Source organism: Jaculus jaculus, chromosome 8, assembly GCF_020740685.1.
Source record: "Jaculus jaculus isolate mJacJac1 chromosome 8, mJacJac1.mat.Y.cur, whole genome shotgun sequence".
NCBI classification, from domain to species: domain Eukaryota; kingdom Metazoa; phylum Chordata; class Mammalia; order Rodentia; family Dipodidae; genus Jaculus; species Jaculus jaculus.
Window position 1 is genome coordinate 82231274 of NC_059109.1, and position 19452 is coordinate 82250725.

The 19452-nt window shown below is 46.7% G+C and overlaps 1 protein-coding gene across 5 annotated transcripts in view; it reads right to left on the minus strand.

The window, feature by feature from the left end:
- Positions 1–4748: 4748 nt before the first annotated feature.
- The window catches only part of Ubox5 (U-box domain containing 5), a 55773-nt gene continuing 41069 nt past the window's right edge, over positions 4749–19452 (minus strand). For 2 of the 5 annotated variants that reach the window (XM_045156270.1, XM_045156271.1), the window contains exons 2-5: positions 18580–18674; positions 15780–16962; positions 9501–9665; positions 4749–5396 (exon numbers count right to left, since the gene is read on the minus strand). In XM_045156270.1, coding sequence (XP_045012205.1) covers positions 5185–5396; positions 9501–9665; positions 15780–16962; positions 18580–18633 — 1614 coding nt within the window. In that variant the 5' untranslated portion in view covers positions 18634–18674 and the 3' untranslated portion in view covers positions 4749–5184. The remainder of the gene's footprint in view (positions 5397–9500; positions 9666–15779; positions 16963–18579; positions 18675–19452) is intronic. The other 3 variants (XM_004661475.2, XM_045156272.1, XM_004661476.2) reach the window with 3 other exon arrangements.

Genomic DNA, 19452 nt, shown 5'->3' on the forward strand with positions numbered 1-19452 from the left:
CTCTCCCTCTGATAAATAAAAATACTATTTTTTTTTAAAGAAAGAAAGATAGAGAAGACATAGAGTTCACCTCTGGCTTGGGGAAATGTGCCAGAAAACTGTGAAGTAATAACTTAAAATAATCATGATGGCATGAAGTCAGGAAAAAAGACTAAGCATTGAGGAGATCAAGAAGAGAAGATGGGGCTGGAGAGATGGCTTAGCGGTTAAGCGCTTGCCTGTGAAGCCTAAGGACCCCGGTTCAAGGCTCAGTTCCCCAGGTCCCACGTTAGCCAGATGCACAAGGGGGTGCACACGTCTGGAGTTCGTTTGCAGAGGCTGGAAGCCCTGGTGCGCCCATTCTCTCTCTCTCCCTCTATCTGCCTTTCTCTCTGTGTCTGTTGCTCTCAAATAAGTAAATTAAAAAAAAAAAAAAAGAGAAGATGAAGGAGCAGCTGGAAAACTTTTTAAGAAGAGGTCGCAGCTCTCTCATCTCCCAACGGCTGGGCAGCTAGATGAGGCCATGCTTGTCCCACCCCCCCCATCCCCATGTACTGTTGAAGGAAGTGCTGAGGGCTTAGACCACTTAGCTCATTTCCATCATTTCCTTATAGGTCACCTCCCCGAGGCCATCAAATGCCGAAGCGTGTGCACTAGCATCTCATTTTCCCCTTTCTCATGCTCCCCTTCCCCTCCTTGGTCCCAGGGGCAGAGCTCCCCTCCCTGTCTGAGATCATCCTGTGGGTGAGAAGGAGGAAGGTAGGTGAAAGGGGTTCTCTCTGGAGGCTCCCAGCTTGTGAGACAGGCTAATTACAGGCTTCCTAATTAATGAGCTATGGGGTTGCATTTAATCAGCTGAGTCAGAGCTGATGTCTGGGCCCTGGGCTCAAGGGGAGGGGAGCAGGAGTTGGGAGGGACCTGGGAGATGGAAGCCAGTTTGGACTGCTCTCTTCCTCATCTGAGTTTTTAACTTTTTGTTTTGTTTTGTTTTTCGAGGTAGGGTCTTATTTTAACCCAGGCTGACCTGGAACTCATTGTGTACTCTCAGGATGGCCTTGAACTCACAGCTGTTCTACCTCTGCCTCCCAAGTGTTGGGGTTAAAGGTGCATGCTATAATGCCCGAAATCATCTTATTAATTTTTATTATATTTATTTGAGAGAGAGGTAGACAGAGAGAGAGGAAGAGAATGGGTGCACCAGGGCCTCCTGCCACTGCAAATGAACTCCAGACGCATGCGCCAACTTGTATATCTATGCATCCAGCTTACATGGGTCCTGGGGATTTGGTCTGAGATCCTTTGGCTTTGTAGGCAAACGCCTTAACTATTAAGCCATCTCTCCAGCTTCTTATTATTATTTTGGTTTTTCAAGGTAGGATTTCAATGCAACCCATGCTGACCTTAAATTCACTATATAGTCTTAGGAAGACCTTGAACTCAGGGCAATCCTCCTACCTCTGAGCGCCGAGATTAAAGGCATGTGCCACCATGTCCGGCCTCCCATCTCATTTTTTGTTCCTCCCTTTTCAATCCATATTCTCTCACTCAGGTTGTGAGCAGTCCCAAATCCACTCTTCTTACTCCTTACTTCTTTCTGGAACTTTTCCCCAGTCTGTCTGCCCTTCATGCCTTCACACTGCACTAGGACAGCACAGGGCTCACTGGGTAACAACTGAAACACACACACTTTCCCACTCAGTTTCTCGGCCAGACTGCTCTCTTTTGGCCAGACCCATCACAAACCTGGAATCTCCACTCATGGCAAGTCCAGTGCAGCAGGATCCTGTCACTTATCAGTAGATGTACACATTCACATGAGGCCAATTCTACTGAGCCCTTGTTTGGGAAAGCATCTTTTATTTTGGGGTCTAAAGGTATAATGGTGAAGTTTATAAAGCTATGCTGCACAGGTGGATCACGTTGGGATGCTCTACCCAGATTCCGCTGGGCTTCTGGCTTTTTGTTGAGACAAGATCTCTCTTTATAGCCCAGGCACGCCTCAAACTCAGGAGAGTTGGGATTACAGGCATGAGCCAACACATTAAGCTTTTATTTACTTTCAGTCACACAACGGCTAAAAGCTACTGGACTGGACTGGACTGGGCTGTACCGGACAGTGCAGTTTTAGCAAATTCCCAGCCGGCCTCCTTCCCCTTCTCAACCAGAACCCAAGGGAGATGCTGCACGTGCGACAAGGTTGGAAGCCAGGTGAAGGGACAGCAGGCCTGTTGGGGAGCTGAAAGCAGATGGGGTAAGCAGCTGTGGGCCACAGAACACCCATGGGAGCTCTGTAGGAGGGGGCCAGCCCACAGCAGCCCCACCCCTGTCCCAGCGGCCATCACAATGGCATTCAGGCCAGCATCACAATGCCACTGGCGGTGGGAGGCTGATCTCTTTGTCTGAAGACCTAGTTACAGCAACTCAAGCGTCAGCAGACCCCATTTCCTGGGGGATGGAAAGGCTGCCAGCAGTTGAATGGCCTCAAGCTGGAGCCCTACAGGAGGAAGCGGGACAGGTGTGGGACTAGGCGAGCCTGCCCAGCCCCAGAGTCTCTGGGCTGCAAGGCCCAGCCACTCTTCTTCAGGCGCCCGGATTCTCTGAGCACTGAGCATCTGCTTGTCTTCTTCCTGGCCCTCTGGTTCTACTTTTACTTCCTCCATGACTAATTATGACAGGGCTTTCCCTCTACCTACTAAGGCGCGTGACAGCAGCTGGCATGGCCTGGCTCCCGTGAGTGGGGGGAGTGACCAAGGACTGGAGCTTTGGCACCATAGGGCAGCTGGCCACGTCTCACCTGGGCACCTAGAGAATAAAGATCTGGAAACCAGCACCTCCAGCCTTCCTGCCTCATCAAGTTGTTTCGCCTCCTACCTCAGAAGGCCCTGCTCCTGCACACCCCCACAGACTTGGAGCCTCCACTGAGGACATGGCAACAGAAGGGAGAGATGAGTCTCACACACCCCATGACAAGCAAGGGGCAGAACATCTCTGGAGGGCAGTAAGACTGCGGGGCAGTAAGTCCTGTCAGAAGAGTTGAACTCTGCATATTCACTGGGAAGCTGCTTTGTGCCTGGTTGGGGGAGGGATGGGGGGGCGGGGGAGTGCCTGAAAAGAAATAAACTGCCCCTAAGGGCTAAGTAGCATCACATTTCATTTGTGTATGTGTATGTGTGTGCAAGAGACTGAGGGAGTCTGAGACTTGCTGTGTAGCCTAAGTTGGCCTGGAAGCGATCTCCTCCTTCTGCCTCCCAAGTTTAGGATTTACAGGTGTGCACCACCAGACTTGGCACTCATTTGTTTGTGAGGAGAGTAAGACGGAATCCAGTGGTGCTTATCATGGTTCCCAACAAGGGTGGAGAACAGAGCACTGTGGGGGCAGTCTTTTAAAAACATGTGGAAGCCGGGCGTGGTGGCGCACGCCGTTAATCCCAGCACTCGGGAGGCAGAGGTAGGAGGATCGCCATGAGTTCAAGGCCACCCTGAGACTACAGAGTTAATTCCAGGTCAGCCTGGACCAGAGTGAGACCCTACCTCGAAAAACCAAAAAAAAAAAAAACCAAAAAAAAAAAAAAAACATGTGGGAAGGGGGAAAACAAAGCTTTGGGAGTGGCTCCTCCCACCCCAGGGGCTCCTACACCTAGTTTTCCAAGAGCTTCCTGGGCAGCATCTCTACCCCAGCTGCCCAGGGAAGGCAGCACTGGGCACCCTGACAGTGCTGGTCCAGTACCCAGCAATCAGCACTCAGGTAGAGAAGTAGGAAGCTCCCGGTGGCTAAGACAGTTTCAGGGTAGGACTCCGCCCACCCAAACTGGGTGGAGCAGCAAGGAGGATGTTCAAGAGCCACCAGCCAGGTCATCCACACACAGTAGATTCTGATACCTCACAAAAGCAAAGTACCAGTGTTACTGGAGAGGAACTAACCTCCTTCTAGGGGTCATCTTTGTAACTAAATCCCCTGAGAACTCCAAAAACAAAAATATAAATTCAACTGAAGGTCTAATTTCTCAAATGTGGACTGAGCATCCTAAAGGGATGGGGTGCCCGTGGCTCAGTGGCTGGGCCACAGGGCCTGTGACTGGTCTTGGTACAGGAGCATGTCAAGTCCCTTCTTCACCACCATGCTGGGAAAGGAATGGGGCAGTGTTTCTGCACTGACCTTTTAGTGACTAGAAACTATTCAATAAGGTAAATGGAGTTGTAGGAACATTTAGTTCCTTTAGGACTCCATAAAGCTTAATTTTGGACAAAACAAATAAATGCAGCCTATATACTAGTATTTTTCCTGCAATGTACCACAGGTGTCCACTACCCCCCAGGGCAGCTCCAGAAGCAACTGGGCACAAGTTGGCACATGACTATTTGTCCTCCCTGTGGCACAAACACACATGCAAATCCATGTACTTGGACAGATCGAAAATTCAGTTTTCTCTTTTTAGGCAGTAGATAGGACACACATACACACATTCTCTTTTTTTCTTTTTCTTTTTTATTTTTTTTTGAGGTAGGGTCTCACTCTGGTCCAGGCTGACCTGGAATTAACTATGTAGTATCAGGGTGGTCTCGAACTCATGGCGATCCTCCTTCCTCTGCCTACTGAGTGCTGGGATTAAAGGCATGTGCCAACATGCCTAGCTGAGGACACACTCTTGACTGGTTGCAGTAACTGCCCACACTGCCCTCTGTGACAATTATATTAGTGTGATGAAATGCAGCTGGGGGACAGAAGCATGACCAGACAGACGCACTTCAAAAAGGAAGCCCACAGTGGATGTCAGTTATCAGTTTATTAAGGATCCAAGTGTCAGCCAGTGGAGGCAGGAGAGCTGTCATGTGCTCAGCCCCCACCATCGTCCACTTCTGGGTGACCCTGAGGCAGGAAAGGCTCTGTGTGAGCTCCCAAGCCACAGTCCATGGAGTACTGCTCACAAAGCCCTGCTTACAAGAGTTTATGTGCAGGCAACTTGGGAGCCCTTGACAGGGGCTGGCTTGGTGGGTCCTGGGCTCTGGCAAGAACAGGGACAACTCTCCCAGTGCTTCCAGCCCTGCCTATGGCTTTTTTTTTTTTTTTTTTTTTTAAATCTTGCTGCTGCTTAACCGGCAATGCAGTTCCTGTGTTACACTGTGATGTGCTAAAGCCCCAGAAACAGAGGATGGGGGACCTCCACTCCTCCCAGCGGTGGGGCTTATCCAATTGAGGCTGGTCACTCAGAAGTGGACCCGCAGCACATCCTGGCTGGAGACTGGCTGCTGGCAGGCTCTGCACGTCATGGGCAGGAAACGTTGCTTCTCACTCAGGCAGGGTCGGCACAGGAGATGGCCACAGGGCAGCTGGTACACTGGGTCCTTTCTTAAGTAGGGAGAAAACGGTGTTTTGCAGGAGGTACACTCTGGGCCAGGAGTAGACCCGGGCTGCTCTGCTGGATCAGAACAAGCCAGGGTTAATCTAGGCTGCTCCTCAGTCCAGGTTTTGTCCCTCCATAGCCTGCCCCTCACTAACTGACAGGAGAGGGAGCAGAAGCTGGGAATCGGGCAAGCCTCCCCTGTGTCACCTTTATTAATCTTGGTACTTCATTACTGTTTGAGAAAAGCTAGACTCTGAGGGCAGGGGACAAGATCAGGCACCTTCCCCTGGCTTCTTAAGCAAGGTGCATCTTCCCCTGCCAAAGGCAGATCAAGGCACAAGCTTTCTCTGACAATATAAACCAAGAACGGCATGCTAGACGCAGACTGTCCCCTTCCTGTGCCTTGGAGTACTTCACATGTCACCGGATCACATGCCTGTGTCCTCCCCAAGGTCTGGAAGCCTCCATGGGTAAGGATCACATCTGAGCTTTTTGGTCCGTTCCTAGAGCCTAGCAAACAGCCTCACACAGCCCAGGAACAGCGAGTACTCAAATAGGTCTGACACCTATACGAAAGCACTGGCTACAAGATATGCAACTCTACCCCGAGCACTAAAATTCAAAGAAGTCTGCTCTGCCCCAGCATCCTGAGGGAAGAAAGACAGGCTTGGCTTTAAGTGTGTGTGCATGTATGTGTGTGTTCCAAGGTAGGGTCTCAATCTAGCCCAGGCTGTCCTAGAACTCTGTAGTCTCAGGCTGTCCTCGAACTCAGAGCCATCCTCCTAAGAGCTGAGATTAAAAATGTGCACCACTGCTGGGCGTGGTAGCACACGCCTTTAATCCCAGCACTCGGGAGGCAGAGGTAGGAGGATCATCGTGAGTTCGAGGTCACCCTGAGCTAGAGTGAGACCCGACCTCGAAAAACCAAAACCAACAAAAAAAAAAAAAAAAAAAAAAAAGGTGCACTATCATACACAGCCAAATGTATTTTCTTTAAGTCAAACACGAGGTAACAAAATGCAGAATGTCTCTCATACATACTGGCCAAGAATCACACAATCTGTTAAAATATCTCTTTCCTTACTGGTGATTCTCTAAAATAAGGGAAGGGAGAAGGCAGGAAGAAAGGAAGGAAGGAAGAAGAGATACTGCTATTTATCAATATCCTTGCTGATCCATGCATGAAACATGGGAATTCACTATCCATTAGTCTCTTTGTTTGATTTCTAGGTTAAGTCTTACTATGTTGTCCACAGTGGCCTTGAACTCACTATGTAGGAATGCTTCTGCCTCAGTCTCCCAAGTGGTAGAATTATAGGCTTGCACCTCCATACCCTGCTACCAGTTTTTTTTTCCATTTCTTTTTTTTTTTTTTTTAATTAGTTTTCTATTGTGCAAGTACAAGCAGTTTGGTACCATTATTAGGCTCATCCATGACCTACCCCTTCCCCATTGGCCCCTCCTTCCAGTTTTTTTTTTGATTGAATTTTTATTTTATCTATTTAGTTATGATCAAGAGAGAGAAGAGGCAGAGAGAGAGACAGAGAGGCATGGACCTTTAGCCACTGCAAATGAACTTCAGATGTATGTGTTGCCTTGTGCATCTGGCTTAAAAGGGTCCTAGGGAATTGAACCTGGGTCCTTTGGCTTTGTAGGCAAGCACCTGAACTGCTAAGCCATTCTTCCAGCCCCTGTGTTTTCTTTTTTCCTTGAGGTAGGGTCTCACTCTAGCTCAGGCTGATCTGGAATTCATTATGTAGTCTCAGGGTGGCCTCAAACTCACAGCGATTCTCCTACCTCTGCCTACTGAGTGCTGGGATTAAAGGTGTGCGCCACATGATGGGCACTGTTTTTTAATTTGAGATAGGATCTTGCTATATAGCCTCAAACTTGCAAAACAGCCAAATATGACCCTGAACTAATGATTCTCTTACCTGCACATCACAAGTGCTAAGATTACACCCAATTTATGCTGTGCTAAGAATCAACCCCAGAAGCCGGGCATGGTGGTCCATGCCTTTAATCCCAGCACTCAGGAGGCAGAGGTAGGAGGGTTGCTGTGAGTTGGAGGCTACCCTGAGACTACATAGTGAATTCCAGGTTAGCCTGAGCTAGAGTGAGACCCTACCTCGAAAACAAAACAAAACAAACAAACAACAACAACAACAACAACAAAAAGAATCAACCCCAGGACCTTATGCATGTTAATGGCCAAAGCACTCTACCCAACTAAGCTATATTCCCAGCCCACCGAGTCTTAAAAAGAAACCCACACTTAAGGAATGGGAAGACGGCTTGGGTTAAAGGTGCTTACTTAAAAAGCCTGCTGGTCCAGTTCAATTACCGAGCCACCCAAGCTGGATGCAAAAAGCTGTCTGACATTCATTTGAGAGTGTGTGCATGTGCACACACGCACACACACATACACCACACATATACAAAACACCCCAAACCACACCTGGCACATCATAGAAGCAGACAAAAGCCTAAGTGTCTTCCTCCAAAAGGAAGGATCTCAGATATCTCATGCTTCAAGGGCAATTTCAGAGCCAAAAAATAAAGATCATTAAAGGGAAAAAGAAACAGACAAAGAAAGAAAGAAATCCCAGCACTTGGGAGGCAAAGGTAGGGGAATTGCCGTGAGTTCAAGGCTACCCTGAGACTCCACAGTGAATTCCAGGTCAGCTTGGCCTATAGTGAGGCCCTACCTCGAAGAAAAAAAAGAGAGAGAGAGAGAGACAGAGAAAGAGAAAGGAAGGAAGGAAGAAAGAGGGAGGGAAAAGAAAAACAGGGCGTGGTGTCTTTAAATGAGAACAAGGGAGACAAGGTCATTAGAGGCAATGGCATGTAACGGGAGGACTTTAAAGGACTTTAAGAAGAGGAACACCACTAGGTATAGTTTCACACGTGTTTAATTCCAACAGAGAGAGGAGGTTCACTGTGAATTCAAGACCAGCCTAAGACTACATAGCAGTGTTTTGTTTTGTTTTGGTATTTTCGAGGTAGGGTCTCATTTATCCCAGGCTGACCTCAAACTCATAGTGGTCCTTCTATCTCTGCCTCCCGAGTGCTTGGGAAATTGAGATAAGAGGATCATCCTGAGTTTAAGGGCAGCCTGAGCTCAGAATGAGTTCTAGGTCAGCCTAAGTTGTGAGGCCCTATTTCAAAAAGCAAAAACAAAACAAAAAAGATACAAAACAGTCAAGTGTGTTAGTACACCCCTGTAATTCTACCACTTAAAGAACTCAAAAGTTCAGTGTTAGCCAGACATGGGGCACACACCTTTAACCCCAGCGCTCAGGAGGCAGAGGAAGGAGGACCACTGTGAGTTTGAGGCCACCCCAAGACTACATAGTGAATTCCAGGTCAGCCTGAGCTAGAGTAAGACCCTATCTCGGAAAAAAAAAAAAAAAGTTCAATGTTAGTTTGAGCTACACAGTGAATTCCAAACCAGACCAGCCTAGACTACACAGCAAGAACTGTCTCAAAATATCCAGAACAAGTTGGGATGGTGGAACATACTTTTAATACCAGCATTCAGGAGGCACAGGTAAGAGGATTGCTGTGAGTTCGAGGCCAGCCTGAGAATACATAGTAAATTCTAGGTTAGCCTGGGCTAGAGTGAGACCCTACCTTGAGAAACCAAACAAACCAAAAACCTACAGTAAAGGATAGTCAGGCCAGAGACCACAGAATGACAGGGTTGACTGAGGGTCTTTGTGTGAAGAGTCACATCCTCATTTCCTCTTGGAGAAGGAAAGGGAATAGCCTTCTCCCTAAGATGAAGATTCGAGTGAGGAAGGAGCTGGCCAAGCAGGCCAATAGTGCCCCAAGGGATCAAAAGCCCAGCATCTGGGTAGAGAGACTGCTTAGTGGCTAAGGCACTTGCCTGTAGAGCCTAATGACCCAAGTTTGATTTCCTAGTACCCACGTAAAACGAGAAGCACAAAGTGGTGCATGCATCTGGAGTTCATTTGTAGCAGCTAGGGGCCCAGGCTCGCCCATTCTCATCTCTCTGCTGTGCATGGTGTCACACACCTTTAATTGCAGCACTCGGGAGGCAAAGGTAGGAGGACCACTGAGTTTGAAGCCACCTGGGACTACATAACAAACAACAACAAAACCCCCCACAGTACCCTACATAGACCAATTATTCAAGAGATGGTGGTCCCAGGTTACCTGTGCTGGTGCCTGGATTCTTGGAAGTGCTATTCCCTCTTGTGCCCAATGGCTGGAGCTGTCCCCTAGTGAGCTGTGCTGTGAAGGAGGGCAAGGAGCCAAGGGTGGAAGTCAAGGCAATTTCCAAGCTTTGTGACAGCTTCTGCTCATGGGACAATGGACCTGCTGAGATACACAGACCACAACATTCCAGAGGGTTAGCAAAGGAGAAGTAGCCGCCCTTTCAACTTCAGGCTCCTTCCTGTGTCGTTGGCACAGCATGGGTGTCGGAGTCCTGGAAAGCCTGACAATTTCTTCCCACCCCTCCAGCCTGCAAGGCTCTGGGTTCTCTTCTGGATAAAGGGTTTGGGCAGGAGGGAGCTACCTTGGGGCTCTGCCGCAGAACTGCACTTGCCTTTTCTTCTCCTTCCTTTTTTTTTTTTTTTGGTGGGGGGAGGGGTTTGCTTTTCGAGGTAGGGCTGCACTATAGCTCAGGCTGACCTGGAAACTCACTATGTAGTCTCAGGCTGGCCTCAAACTCACAGCGATCCTCCTACCTCTGCCTCCCAAGTGCTGGGATTAAAGGCATGTGGACGCCCAGCTTTAATTTTTATTATTTATTTGAGAGGCAGAGAGGGAGAGGGGAAATGGGTGCACCAGGGCCTCCAGCCACTACAAATGAACTCCAGACGCATGCACTACCTTGTACATCTGGCTTATGTGTGTCCTGGGGGGAGTTGAACCTAGGTTCTTTGGCTTTGCAGGCAAGTGCCTTTACCACTAAGCCAGCCCTCCTTCCCTTCTTTTTGGCACTTCTGGGTATCCAGCCAGGACCTTGCACTTTGTAGACTATACTCCAAGGCCCCTGATGCTAAATGATGGAAGCTCTGAGTCCTTACCCTACCCTCATCATATCTCTCCAGGAGAACTAATCTCTTTCCCTACCTCTTCTCCTGGGGACCCACTACCATGTAGGGCATTACCTGCCCTTTGCAGGTGTTGGGCCCTCTTTCACAGGCAACTAAAGCAGTGTGGCCTAACCTTAGCTGCTTACTCTTTGTCAGGCTATACTTAAGTGGTTAACACAAAGCCAAGCTATAGGGTAAGAGTAGTAGCAAAAAGGGTAGAGAGGGCTGGGGATGTAGCCAAGCTGAAAGAGTGCTTGCTTAGCATGCACAAAGCCTGGCATCACATAAAAGTGGGCATGGTGGCACATACCAGTAATCTTAGCACTGGGGAGATAAAGGCAGGAAGATCAAAGTTCAAGGTCATCCTCAACTACATAGTTTGATGCTAGAGCATGGGCTACATGAGACTGTTGAAAAACCAACAAATGCTATGCATGATGGCTCATGCCTTTAATCCCAGTATTTAGGAGGCAGAAGTAAGAGGATCACCATGAGTTCAGGGCCAGCCTGGGACTACAGGTCAGCCTGGGTTATAGTGAGGCCCTACCTTGGAAGAAAAAAAAAAAAAACAGGGATGGGGAGATGAGTTAGTGGTTAAAGACACTTGCTTGCAAAACCTGACAGTCCCATCAGCCTGGGCTAGAGTGAACCCCTACCTTGAAAAAACAAACAAATCAACAATAGCAGCAAAGACACAGCCAGGTATGGTGGCTCATTCCTTAACATAATCTTAGTACCTGGAAGGCTAAGATAGAAGGATCACCATGAGTTTGAAGCCAGCCTGAGCTAGAGTGAAATCTTCTCAAGAAGAAAAAATGTGGGGCTGGAGAGATGACTTAGAGGTTAAATGTTTGCTTGTGAAGCCTAAAGACCCTGGTTCAAGGCTCGATTCCCCAGTACCCATATAAGCCAGATGCACAAGGTGGTACATGAATCTGGAGTTCTTCTGCAGTGGCTGGAGGCCCTGGTGTACCCATTCTCTCTCTCTCTCTCTGCCTCTTTCTCTGTGGCTCTCAAATAAATTAATTAATTAAATAAATAGGTAGGCTGTAAAGAAGAACTCAAGGACATGACGGGTAGCAGAATTTGCAAGACTGCCTTGAAGAGGGGAGTACAATAATTTGTCTAGTTCATGGGACCCAGCACATCAGCTTAGTACATATGGCCCTTGTGTCACCAAGTTTGGCAAGACCAACACTATCAAGACTATGTAAGAGTCATAAGAACCTTTCTTCTCTTCTTCTTAAAAAAAAAAAAACAAAAAAAAAACTTTATTTATTTATTTGACAGAAAGATGCAAATGGAGTGAGAAAAAGAATGGACATACCAGGGCCTCTAACCATTGCAAACAAACTCCAGATGCATGCACCATCTTGTGCCTATGGCTTTACATGGGTACAGGGGAACTGAACTTGGGTTCTTAAGCTTTGCAAGCAAGCACCTTAACCACTGAGCAATCTCTCCAGTACTCCCTCCATTGTGTTTTGTTTTTTCGAGGTAGGGTCTCTCCCTAGCTCAGGATGACCTAGAATTCACTCTATATTCTCAGGGTGGCCTTGAACTCATGGCAATCCTCCTACCTCTGCCTCTCAAGTGCTGAAATTAAAGATATGCACCACCACATCTAGCTTCCCCCCCTTTTTGATGTAGAGTCTCACTCTAGCCCAGGGTGACCTGGAATTCACTATGTAGTCTGAGGCTGGCCTCAAACTCATGGTGATCCTCCTACTTCAGCCTCCCAAGTACTGGGATTAAAAGCGTGTGCCACCACACCTGACAGGGAGAGAGAGAATGGGCCTATCAGGGCTTATAGCCTTGGCAAATAAACTCCAGATACATGCACTATTTTGTGCACCTGACTTTATGTGGGTCCTGGGGAACTGACCTCAAGTTGTTAGGCTTTGCAGGCAAGCACTTTAATTGCTGAGCCATCTCTCCAGCCCTTCTACTTTTTTGTTTTTGTTTTTCAAGGTAGGGTTTCACTCTAGCCCAAGCTAACCTGGAATTTACTATGTACCTCAGCGTGGCCTCAAACTCACGGTGATCCTCCTACCTCTGCCTCCCGAGTGCTGGGATTAAAGGCATGCACCACCACGCCCAGCTTCCTTCTTTCTTTTTTTTTTTTCTTTTAGTTTTTCGAGGTAGGGTCTTACTCTAGCCCAGGCTGACCTGGAATTCATTATGGAGTCTCCTGGGTGTGCCACCACGCCCAGCTTTTTTCTTTAAACAGTGTGTACACTTGTCTCAAACCCATGTTGACTCTCCTGCCTGTGCCTTCTGAGTGCTGCTGAGATTACAGGTATGTGTCACTAAGCTTGATTCAAATAGTTTTCTATGCCCAGCATGCATGCGCACGCGCACACACACACAACTTTATTTCTCTATTTGAGAGACAGAGAGCGAGAGAGAAAGAGGCAGATAGAGAATGGGCACACCAAGGCCTCTAGCCACAGCAAATAAATTCCAGAAGCATGTGCCATCTTGTGCATCTGATTTACGTGGGTATTGGAGAATCGAACCTGGATCCTTAGGCTTGGCAGTGTCTTAAAAGTGTCTTAACCAGTATACTATCTCTTGAATAAACTTATATTTTTTCAATTCCTCTTTTTCTCCTGTATTTGCAAGAAATAAATATATTGCCTGGTGTGGTGGGACACATCTTTAATCCCAGCACTCAGAAGGCCAAGGTAGGAGGATTCATGAGTTTGAGGCCAACCTGGGACTACACAGTGAGTTCCAGGTCTGCCTGGGTTACAGCGAGAACCTACCTTGGAAAACCTAAAAAGAGTAATATATTAGTTATCAGCCTTATTTGGAACTCCTAAGTGATAACGGATTTTGAAATAGCCAGACCCTCAGAGTATCAACATAAATGCAGGGTTCAGCAAATCAAAGACTCTCAAAACTAAGTGGAAGAGGGCTAGGGAGGTGGTTAAAGCAGTTAAAAGGCGTTTGCAAGAGCCAGGCCTGGTGGCGCACGCCTTTAATCCCAGCACTCGGGAGATAAGAGGAGCACTGTGACTACCTAGTGAATTCCAGGTTAGCCTGGACTAGAGTGAGTCTCTACCTAAAAAAAAAAAAAAAAAAAAAAGGACTTGCTTGCAAAGCTGCTGGCTTGGGTTCAATTTCCCAGTACCCATGTAAAGCCAGACACAAAAAGTGGTACATGCATCTGGAGTACATGTACACATGCACACAAATAAATGTTTTTTTTTTCTTTGTTTGTTTTGTTTTTTTTGAAGACGGGTCTTTCTCTAGTCCAGGCTGACCTAGAATTCAATATCTAGTCTCAAATTGGCCTTGAATTCAGTGGCTCTCCTACCTCTGCCTCCTGAGTGCTGGGATTAAAAGCATGTGCTACCATGTCTGCCTGACATAAACAAAGTTTTTCAAAGAGCAGGGAGTGAGTGGGGAGAAAAGCCAAGCTTAAGCACATTCAGCTGCACAAGTTGCCAGGTAAGCCAGAGCAAGAGGAAGCAGCAATGCCGGTTCCAGTAAATGCCCCAGGGAAAAAGAAAGAAACCCAGATGCTTCAATTTCATACTCAAGAACAAACACTGAAATTCACATAAGGAACCACAAAATAGGTTCCAGAAGAAAGATCTGGCCCAGGCTGACTTGGAACTCACTATGGAGTCTCAGGGTGGCCTCAAACTCACAACACTCCTCCTACCTCTGCCTCCCAGTGCTGGGATTAAAGGTGTGAAACACCACGCCCAGCAGAAGTAGTCTATTTTGAGGGACTTGTATCTCTCTTCTCTGAAGATCTGACTAGTGGAGTAAGACAACAAAAAGTGTTGAGCTGGCCACGGTACATGAAGGAAATTCAAAACAGGCACACTGGCTAGTAGGATGAATCCTGGATGGAGGCTCCTACCTATAATCCCAGCTGAGACAGGATTACAAATTTAAGGCCAACTACAGCTACATAGTGAGTTTCAGGCTATCCTGGGCTACAGAGTGAGTCCCTGCTTCAAAGAAAGAAAGGAAGGGGGCTGGATTTGACTTAGTGGTTAAGGCACTTGCCTGTGAAACCCAAAGACTCATGTTCAACTCTTCAGGTCCCACATAAACCAGGTGCACAAGAGTGAAAGGTTGCGCATGTGCACAAGATGGCACACACATCTGGAGTCTGATTACAGTGGCTGGAGGCCCTAGCTCAATTCTCTCTCTCTGTCTAAAAGAAATATTAAAAAAGGGGCTGGAAAGCCAGGAGTGGTGGTGCATACCTTTAATCTTAGCACTTGGGAGGCAGAGGTAGGAGGTTCACTGTGAGTTTTAGGCCAGCCTGAGACTACAGAGTGAATTCCAGGCCAGCCTGGGCTAGAGTAAAACCCTACCTTGAAAAACAAAAAGCAGAAGGGAGGAGGGTACTTAATAGGTTGATATTGTATATATGTAAGTACAATGATTGAGATGGGGAGGTAATATGATGGAGAATGGAATTTCAAAGGGGAAAGTGGGGGGGGGAAAGGGAGGGAATTACCATGGGATATTTTTTTTTATAATCATGAAAATGCTAATAAAAGTTAAAAAAAAAAAAGCAGGAAAAAAAACGGGGGGAGGGACTGGAGATATGGCTTAGAGGTTAAGACACTTGCCTGTGAAGCCTAAGTACCCAGGTTTGATTCCCCAGTACCCATAAAAAGCCAGATATACAAAGTGGCACATGTGTCTAGAGTTATTTGCAGTGGCTACAGGCCCTGGTGTGCCATTCTCTCTCCCACTCAAATAAATTTAAAATTTTTTTTTTTTTTTTTTTTAAAGAAAGGGGATGCTGTCTCTGTAGCTCCGGCTCAGTTAAAGTACTTGCTTGTATCTGACAGACTGGGTCAATTCCCCAGTACCCATGTAAAGCCAGATGCACAAAGTGGCACATGCATCTGGAGTTTGTTTGCAGTGGCAGAAGGCCCTGGTGTGCCCATTCTCATTCTCTGTCCCTTTTTGAAAATAAATAAAAATATTTAAAGAAAAAAAAAAGGGATAGAGGGAGGAAGGAAGAGAGAGAGGGAAAGCTGGGACAGGGAAGAGCACCCACCACGCCAGAGGGGTCTCCAGATTACCTGTGGGCTGAGGGCAAAGCTGCGAGGCCCTGCAACAACAATGAGAAACAGCATGGCCATTGGGCTTGACAAACCCAAGCTAGCAAAATATAAGTCCAAGGACAGGAATGGACTGGAGAGATGGCTTAGCAGTTAAGGCACTTGCCTGTGAAGCCAAAGGACCTAGGTTTGACTCCCTAGAACCCACATTAAATTAGATGTACATAGTGGTACATATGTCTGAAGTTCACTTGTAGTGACTAGAGGCCCAGGTGAGTTCTCTCTCTCTCTCTCTCATAAATAAATAAATAAAGGACAGGGATGACACAGGGCTGGACACAGATAGTCACCTGCTGAACCGTCCGTGTGCATCAAGGTGAGCTCACTGGGAGCTTTCATTTTCTTTGCACTGTGCTCTGAGGTAATGGGCGAGACCAGAGGACTTGTGGTAGAGCAAGAAGCATTCACAGCAAGACTGCTGTCTGGGGTAAGTTCAGCCTGATCGATCTTCCTTTTCCTCAAGGGCAAGGCAATGATAGAAGGGGTCACCGCTGATGCAGTTTGTGTTCTCCCAAGCAGGCAGCAGCCAGAGACAGAGTGCTGGAGCAGAAAACGGTCAATTCGGGCCTTCAGGGAGGGGTGTGGAAGTGGCTGGGACTGCGGAGTAAAGGCTACTCCAGTAAAAGGATCACTGGGCACTCGGCCCCAAGTAGCTTCACTCTGGTTACACTTCTCCAGTGTGGTCTGGTCAATGACCTTGCCTGAGGGCAGCAACATGGGGCAAGGCATGATTTCCAAGGTGATGGGATCTAGGAACTCCTCTGGGACATCCTGCAGCACTGGAACCAACTCCTGTGAGCTACAGGAGGGGTTCTGGCCTCCACAATGAACTCTAGGGTCACAGTTACTCTCCATGGGTAGAACCATATCTTGAGGCAGGCTCTCTGAGGCTACCAACAAGACACTGTTTATCACCTCCTGAGAGCAGGTCTTAGCCGGCTGACCCCACACCTCTAACTGCTTGATGCAAGCGATGCCACTGCCTGTCACATGGGTGATACCGATCTTGAGGTGGGTCACATGGCAGAGAGAAAGAGTCCCTTTATTCCAGAGCTCCTGGACCACAACAGTAGGGGAGGGGTGTGTGACTTCCATTGGGCTAAAAGGTGGCCTAGCCTTGAAGCCCCTGTGGCTGAACGTCACTTGGCTTTGACTTTTCAGTAAGACTTTGCCTACCAAGGTGAACACTTCTTTATTTGGGACAGATGGTTCTGCAGGGCCTGGGGTCTGGCATTCCTGGGAATTCCATGAGGCTCTGTTAGATAAGGAAGATGTGTATATTTCTAAGCCAGTGGCATTCTGGCCTCCTCGAGCTGTGAGGTCTATGTTAATCCTACAGAGTTCCACATTAAAGGGAAAGGAAACTGTCACATAGACTGGTGGCCTAACAAAATACTCAGTCCTAAAGCCACGGCTTCTCTTTATAAGGTCTTCAGAGATGAGATTTTCTACTTCATAACCATCAGCTGACACCTAGATTTAATGACAAAAAAAGATCCAAATGAAGACAACTGTTTTTTATGAACTTGTTACTTCTAAAAAGACTGTTTAAAAACAGATTTAAAAAAACAAACAACAAAACCCTTTTTAGATTTCATTTCATTTATTTTTCTTTCTTCCTTTTGTTTTTTTTTTTTTAGAGGTAGGGTGTCGCTCTAGCCCAGGCTGACCTGCAATTCACTCTGTAGTCTCAGGGTGGCCTTGAACAGTGATCTTCCTACCTCTGCCTCCCCAGTGCTGGGATCAAAGGTGTGCTCCACCATGCCTGGCCCTTAGATTTCATTTCTGTTAAACTGAATTGTCACAGGGTTTTATTTTATTTTAATTGTAATTATTATTTATTTATTTGAAAATTACAGAGAGAGAGAGAGAATGGGGGCACCAGGGCCTCAGCCACTGCAAACAAGTTCCAGATACATGTGCCACCTTGTGTATTTGGCTTAGGTGGGTCCTAAAGAATCAAGCCTCAAACTGGGGTCCTTAGGCTTCACAGGCAAGTGTTTAACTGCTAAGCCATTACTCCAGACCTGTTGCAGAGTTTTTGAAGGTACTCAAGGCTGAAGGTAAATGTCCCCAAGCATGGCCCACTCTTAATCATATTAGCAACAGGCCAGGAGTGGTGGAGCACACCTTTAATCACAGCATTCGGAAGGCACAGAGGTAGGAGGATCGCCATAAGTTTGAAGTCAACCTGAGACTACATAGTGAATCCCAGGTCAGCATGGGCATGAAACCCTACCTTGGAAAATCAAATAAATAAATAAATAAAACAAATATTAGCAGCAAGCCAGGCATGGTGGTATACACCTGTAATCTCAGGCACAGTTGGAGGATCAGAAGTTCAAGGTCATCCTTGGCTACATAATAAGTAGCAAAACAGCCTGGGTTAGATCCTGTCCAAAAAAACAAAACAAACAAACAAAAAAAAAAAAAAGCAAGCAAAATGATAAAGCAAAGAAGAAAATAATTCTGTGTGTGTGTTTAGGTGTATTAATGTGTGTGTGGGCACATGTGTGTGCATGCATGCATATGTGCATCTGGAGGCCAGAGATTGATGCCAAGTGCCTTCCTCAATTGCTTTCCATTTCCATTCTTTGAGACAGAGTCTCTCACTGAACATAGAGCTCACTGATTTGTTTAGACTAGCTAGCTAGTCAGTGAGCCCCAGAGAATCTCTGTCTCCACCTTCTCAGTCCAGGATTATAGGCACATGTCATGATGTCTAGCACTGTACATGGGTTCCAGGTATTCAAACTCAGGTCCCCACATTTGCACAGCAAACTCTTGACCCACTGAACTACCTCCTCAACCCCAGTCTACTTTTCCTATTATTTAAGGTACAAGTGAAATTGATTATAGAAGAGAGAAAAGAACAGTCAAGAAGACCCTACACAAAAAGTCACTCCCCACCTTGTAATGTGTTCTACAGCTCTAGAGATGAGTGTGCCCCATAGTTATCTAAATGTTACCTTGTGTAATCTAAGGGGAAAATACAGCAAGCCTAAGGAAGAAAGGCCACATACACAGACAGGAAATAGGAAAAGCATGAAAATATATTATATACTTACATGTATATATTGTTAGGTTTACCTTGTTGCAGTGAATTCTTGGTCTGAATTGTGGGAGACAAAGATTTATTACCATCTTTGTTGCTAAAATGATAGCTTCCAAGCATCAGAAATAGCCTTAAATAAAAAGTTAAAACTCTGTATTAGCCAGGCACACTAAAATTCAGTTTTAAACTTTCAGAAATTGATTCTAAGAGAAGAGACTTATGGTAAAACTTTGCTTATGTCCAACACATAATGCTGGGAAAAATTAGTCACTGAAAAGTTATAAAGGTACCTTTTTTTTTTGTTTTTGTTCTTTCAAGGTAGGGTCTTGCAGTAGCCCAGGCTGACCTGGAATTCGCTATGTAGTCTCAGGGTGGCCTCGAACTCATAGCAATCCACCTACTACTGTATCCTGAATGCTGGGATTAAAGTTGTACACCACTATGCCCGGCTAAGGTACCTGCTTTTTAAAAAATGTTTGTTTATTTGAGAAGGAGGGGATGGGAGGATGGGTTTACAAGGGACTGCTACCACTGCAAACTAACTCCAGAAGCCTGTGCCATTTTGTACACTGGCTTTATGTGGGTACTAGGGAATAGAACCCAGGTCACTATGCTTTGCAAGCAAGTGTCTTTAACTACTGAAGCATCTCTCCAGTCCTGTTTCTGATTTTTTTATTTTTTCAAGGTAGGGTCTCTCTCTAGCTCAGGCTGACCTGGAATTCACAATGTAGTCACAGGCTCAGGCATGGCGTTCCCCCTACCTCTGCCTCCCAAGTGCTGGAATTAAAGGCGTGAGCCACCATGCCTGGCTTGTTTCTGCTTTCTTATTTAGGTTATGAGAATTCCTTTTTGATAAATCACAACTATGTTGGCCTCTAACAAATACATGGAATATTAACGACATGAGT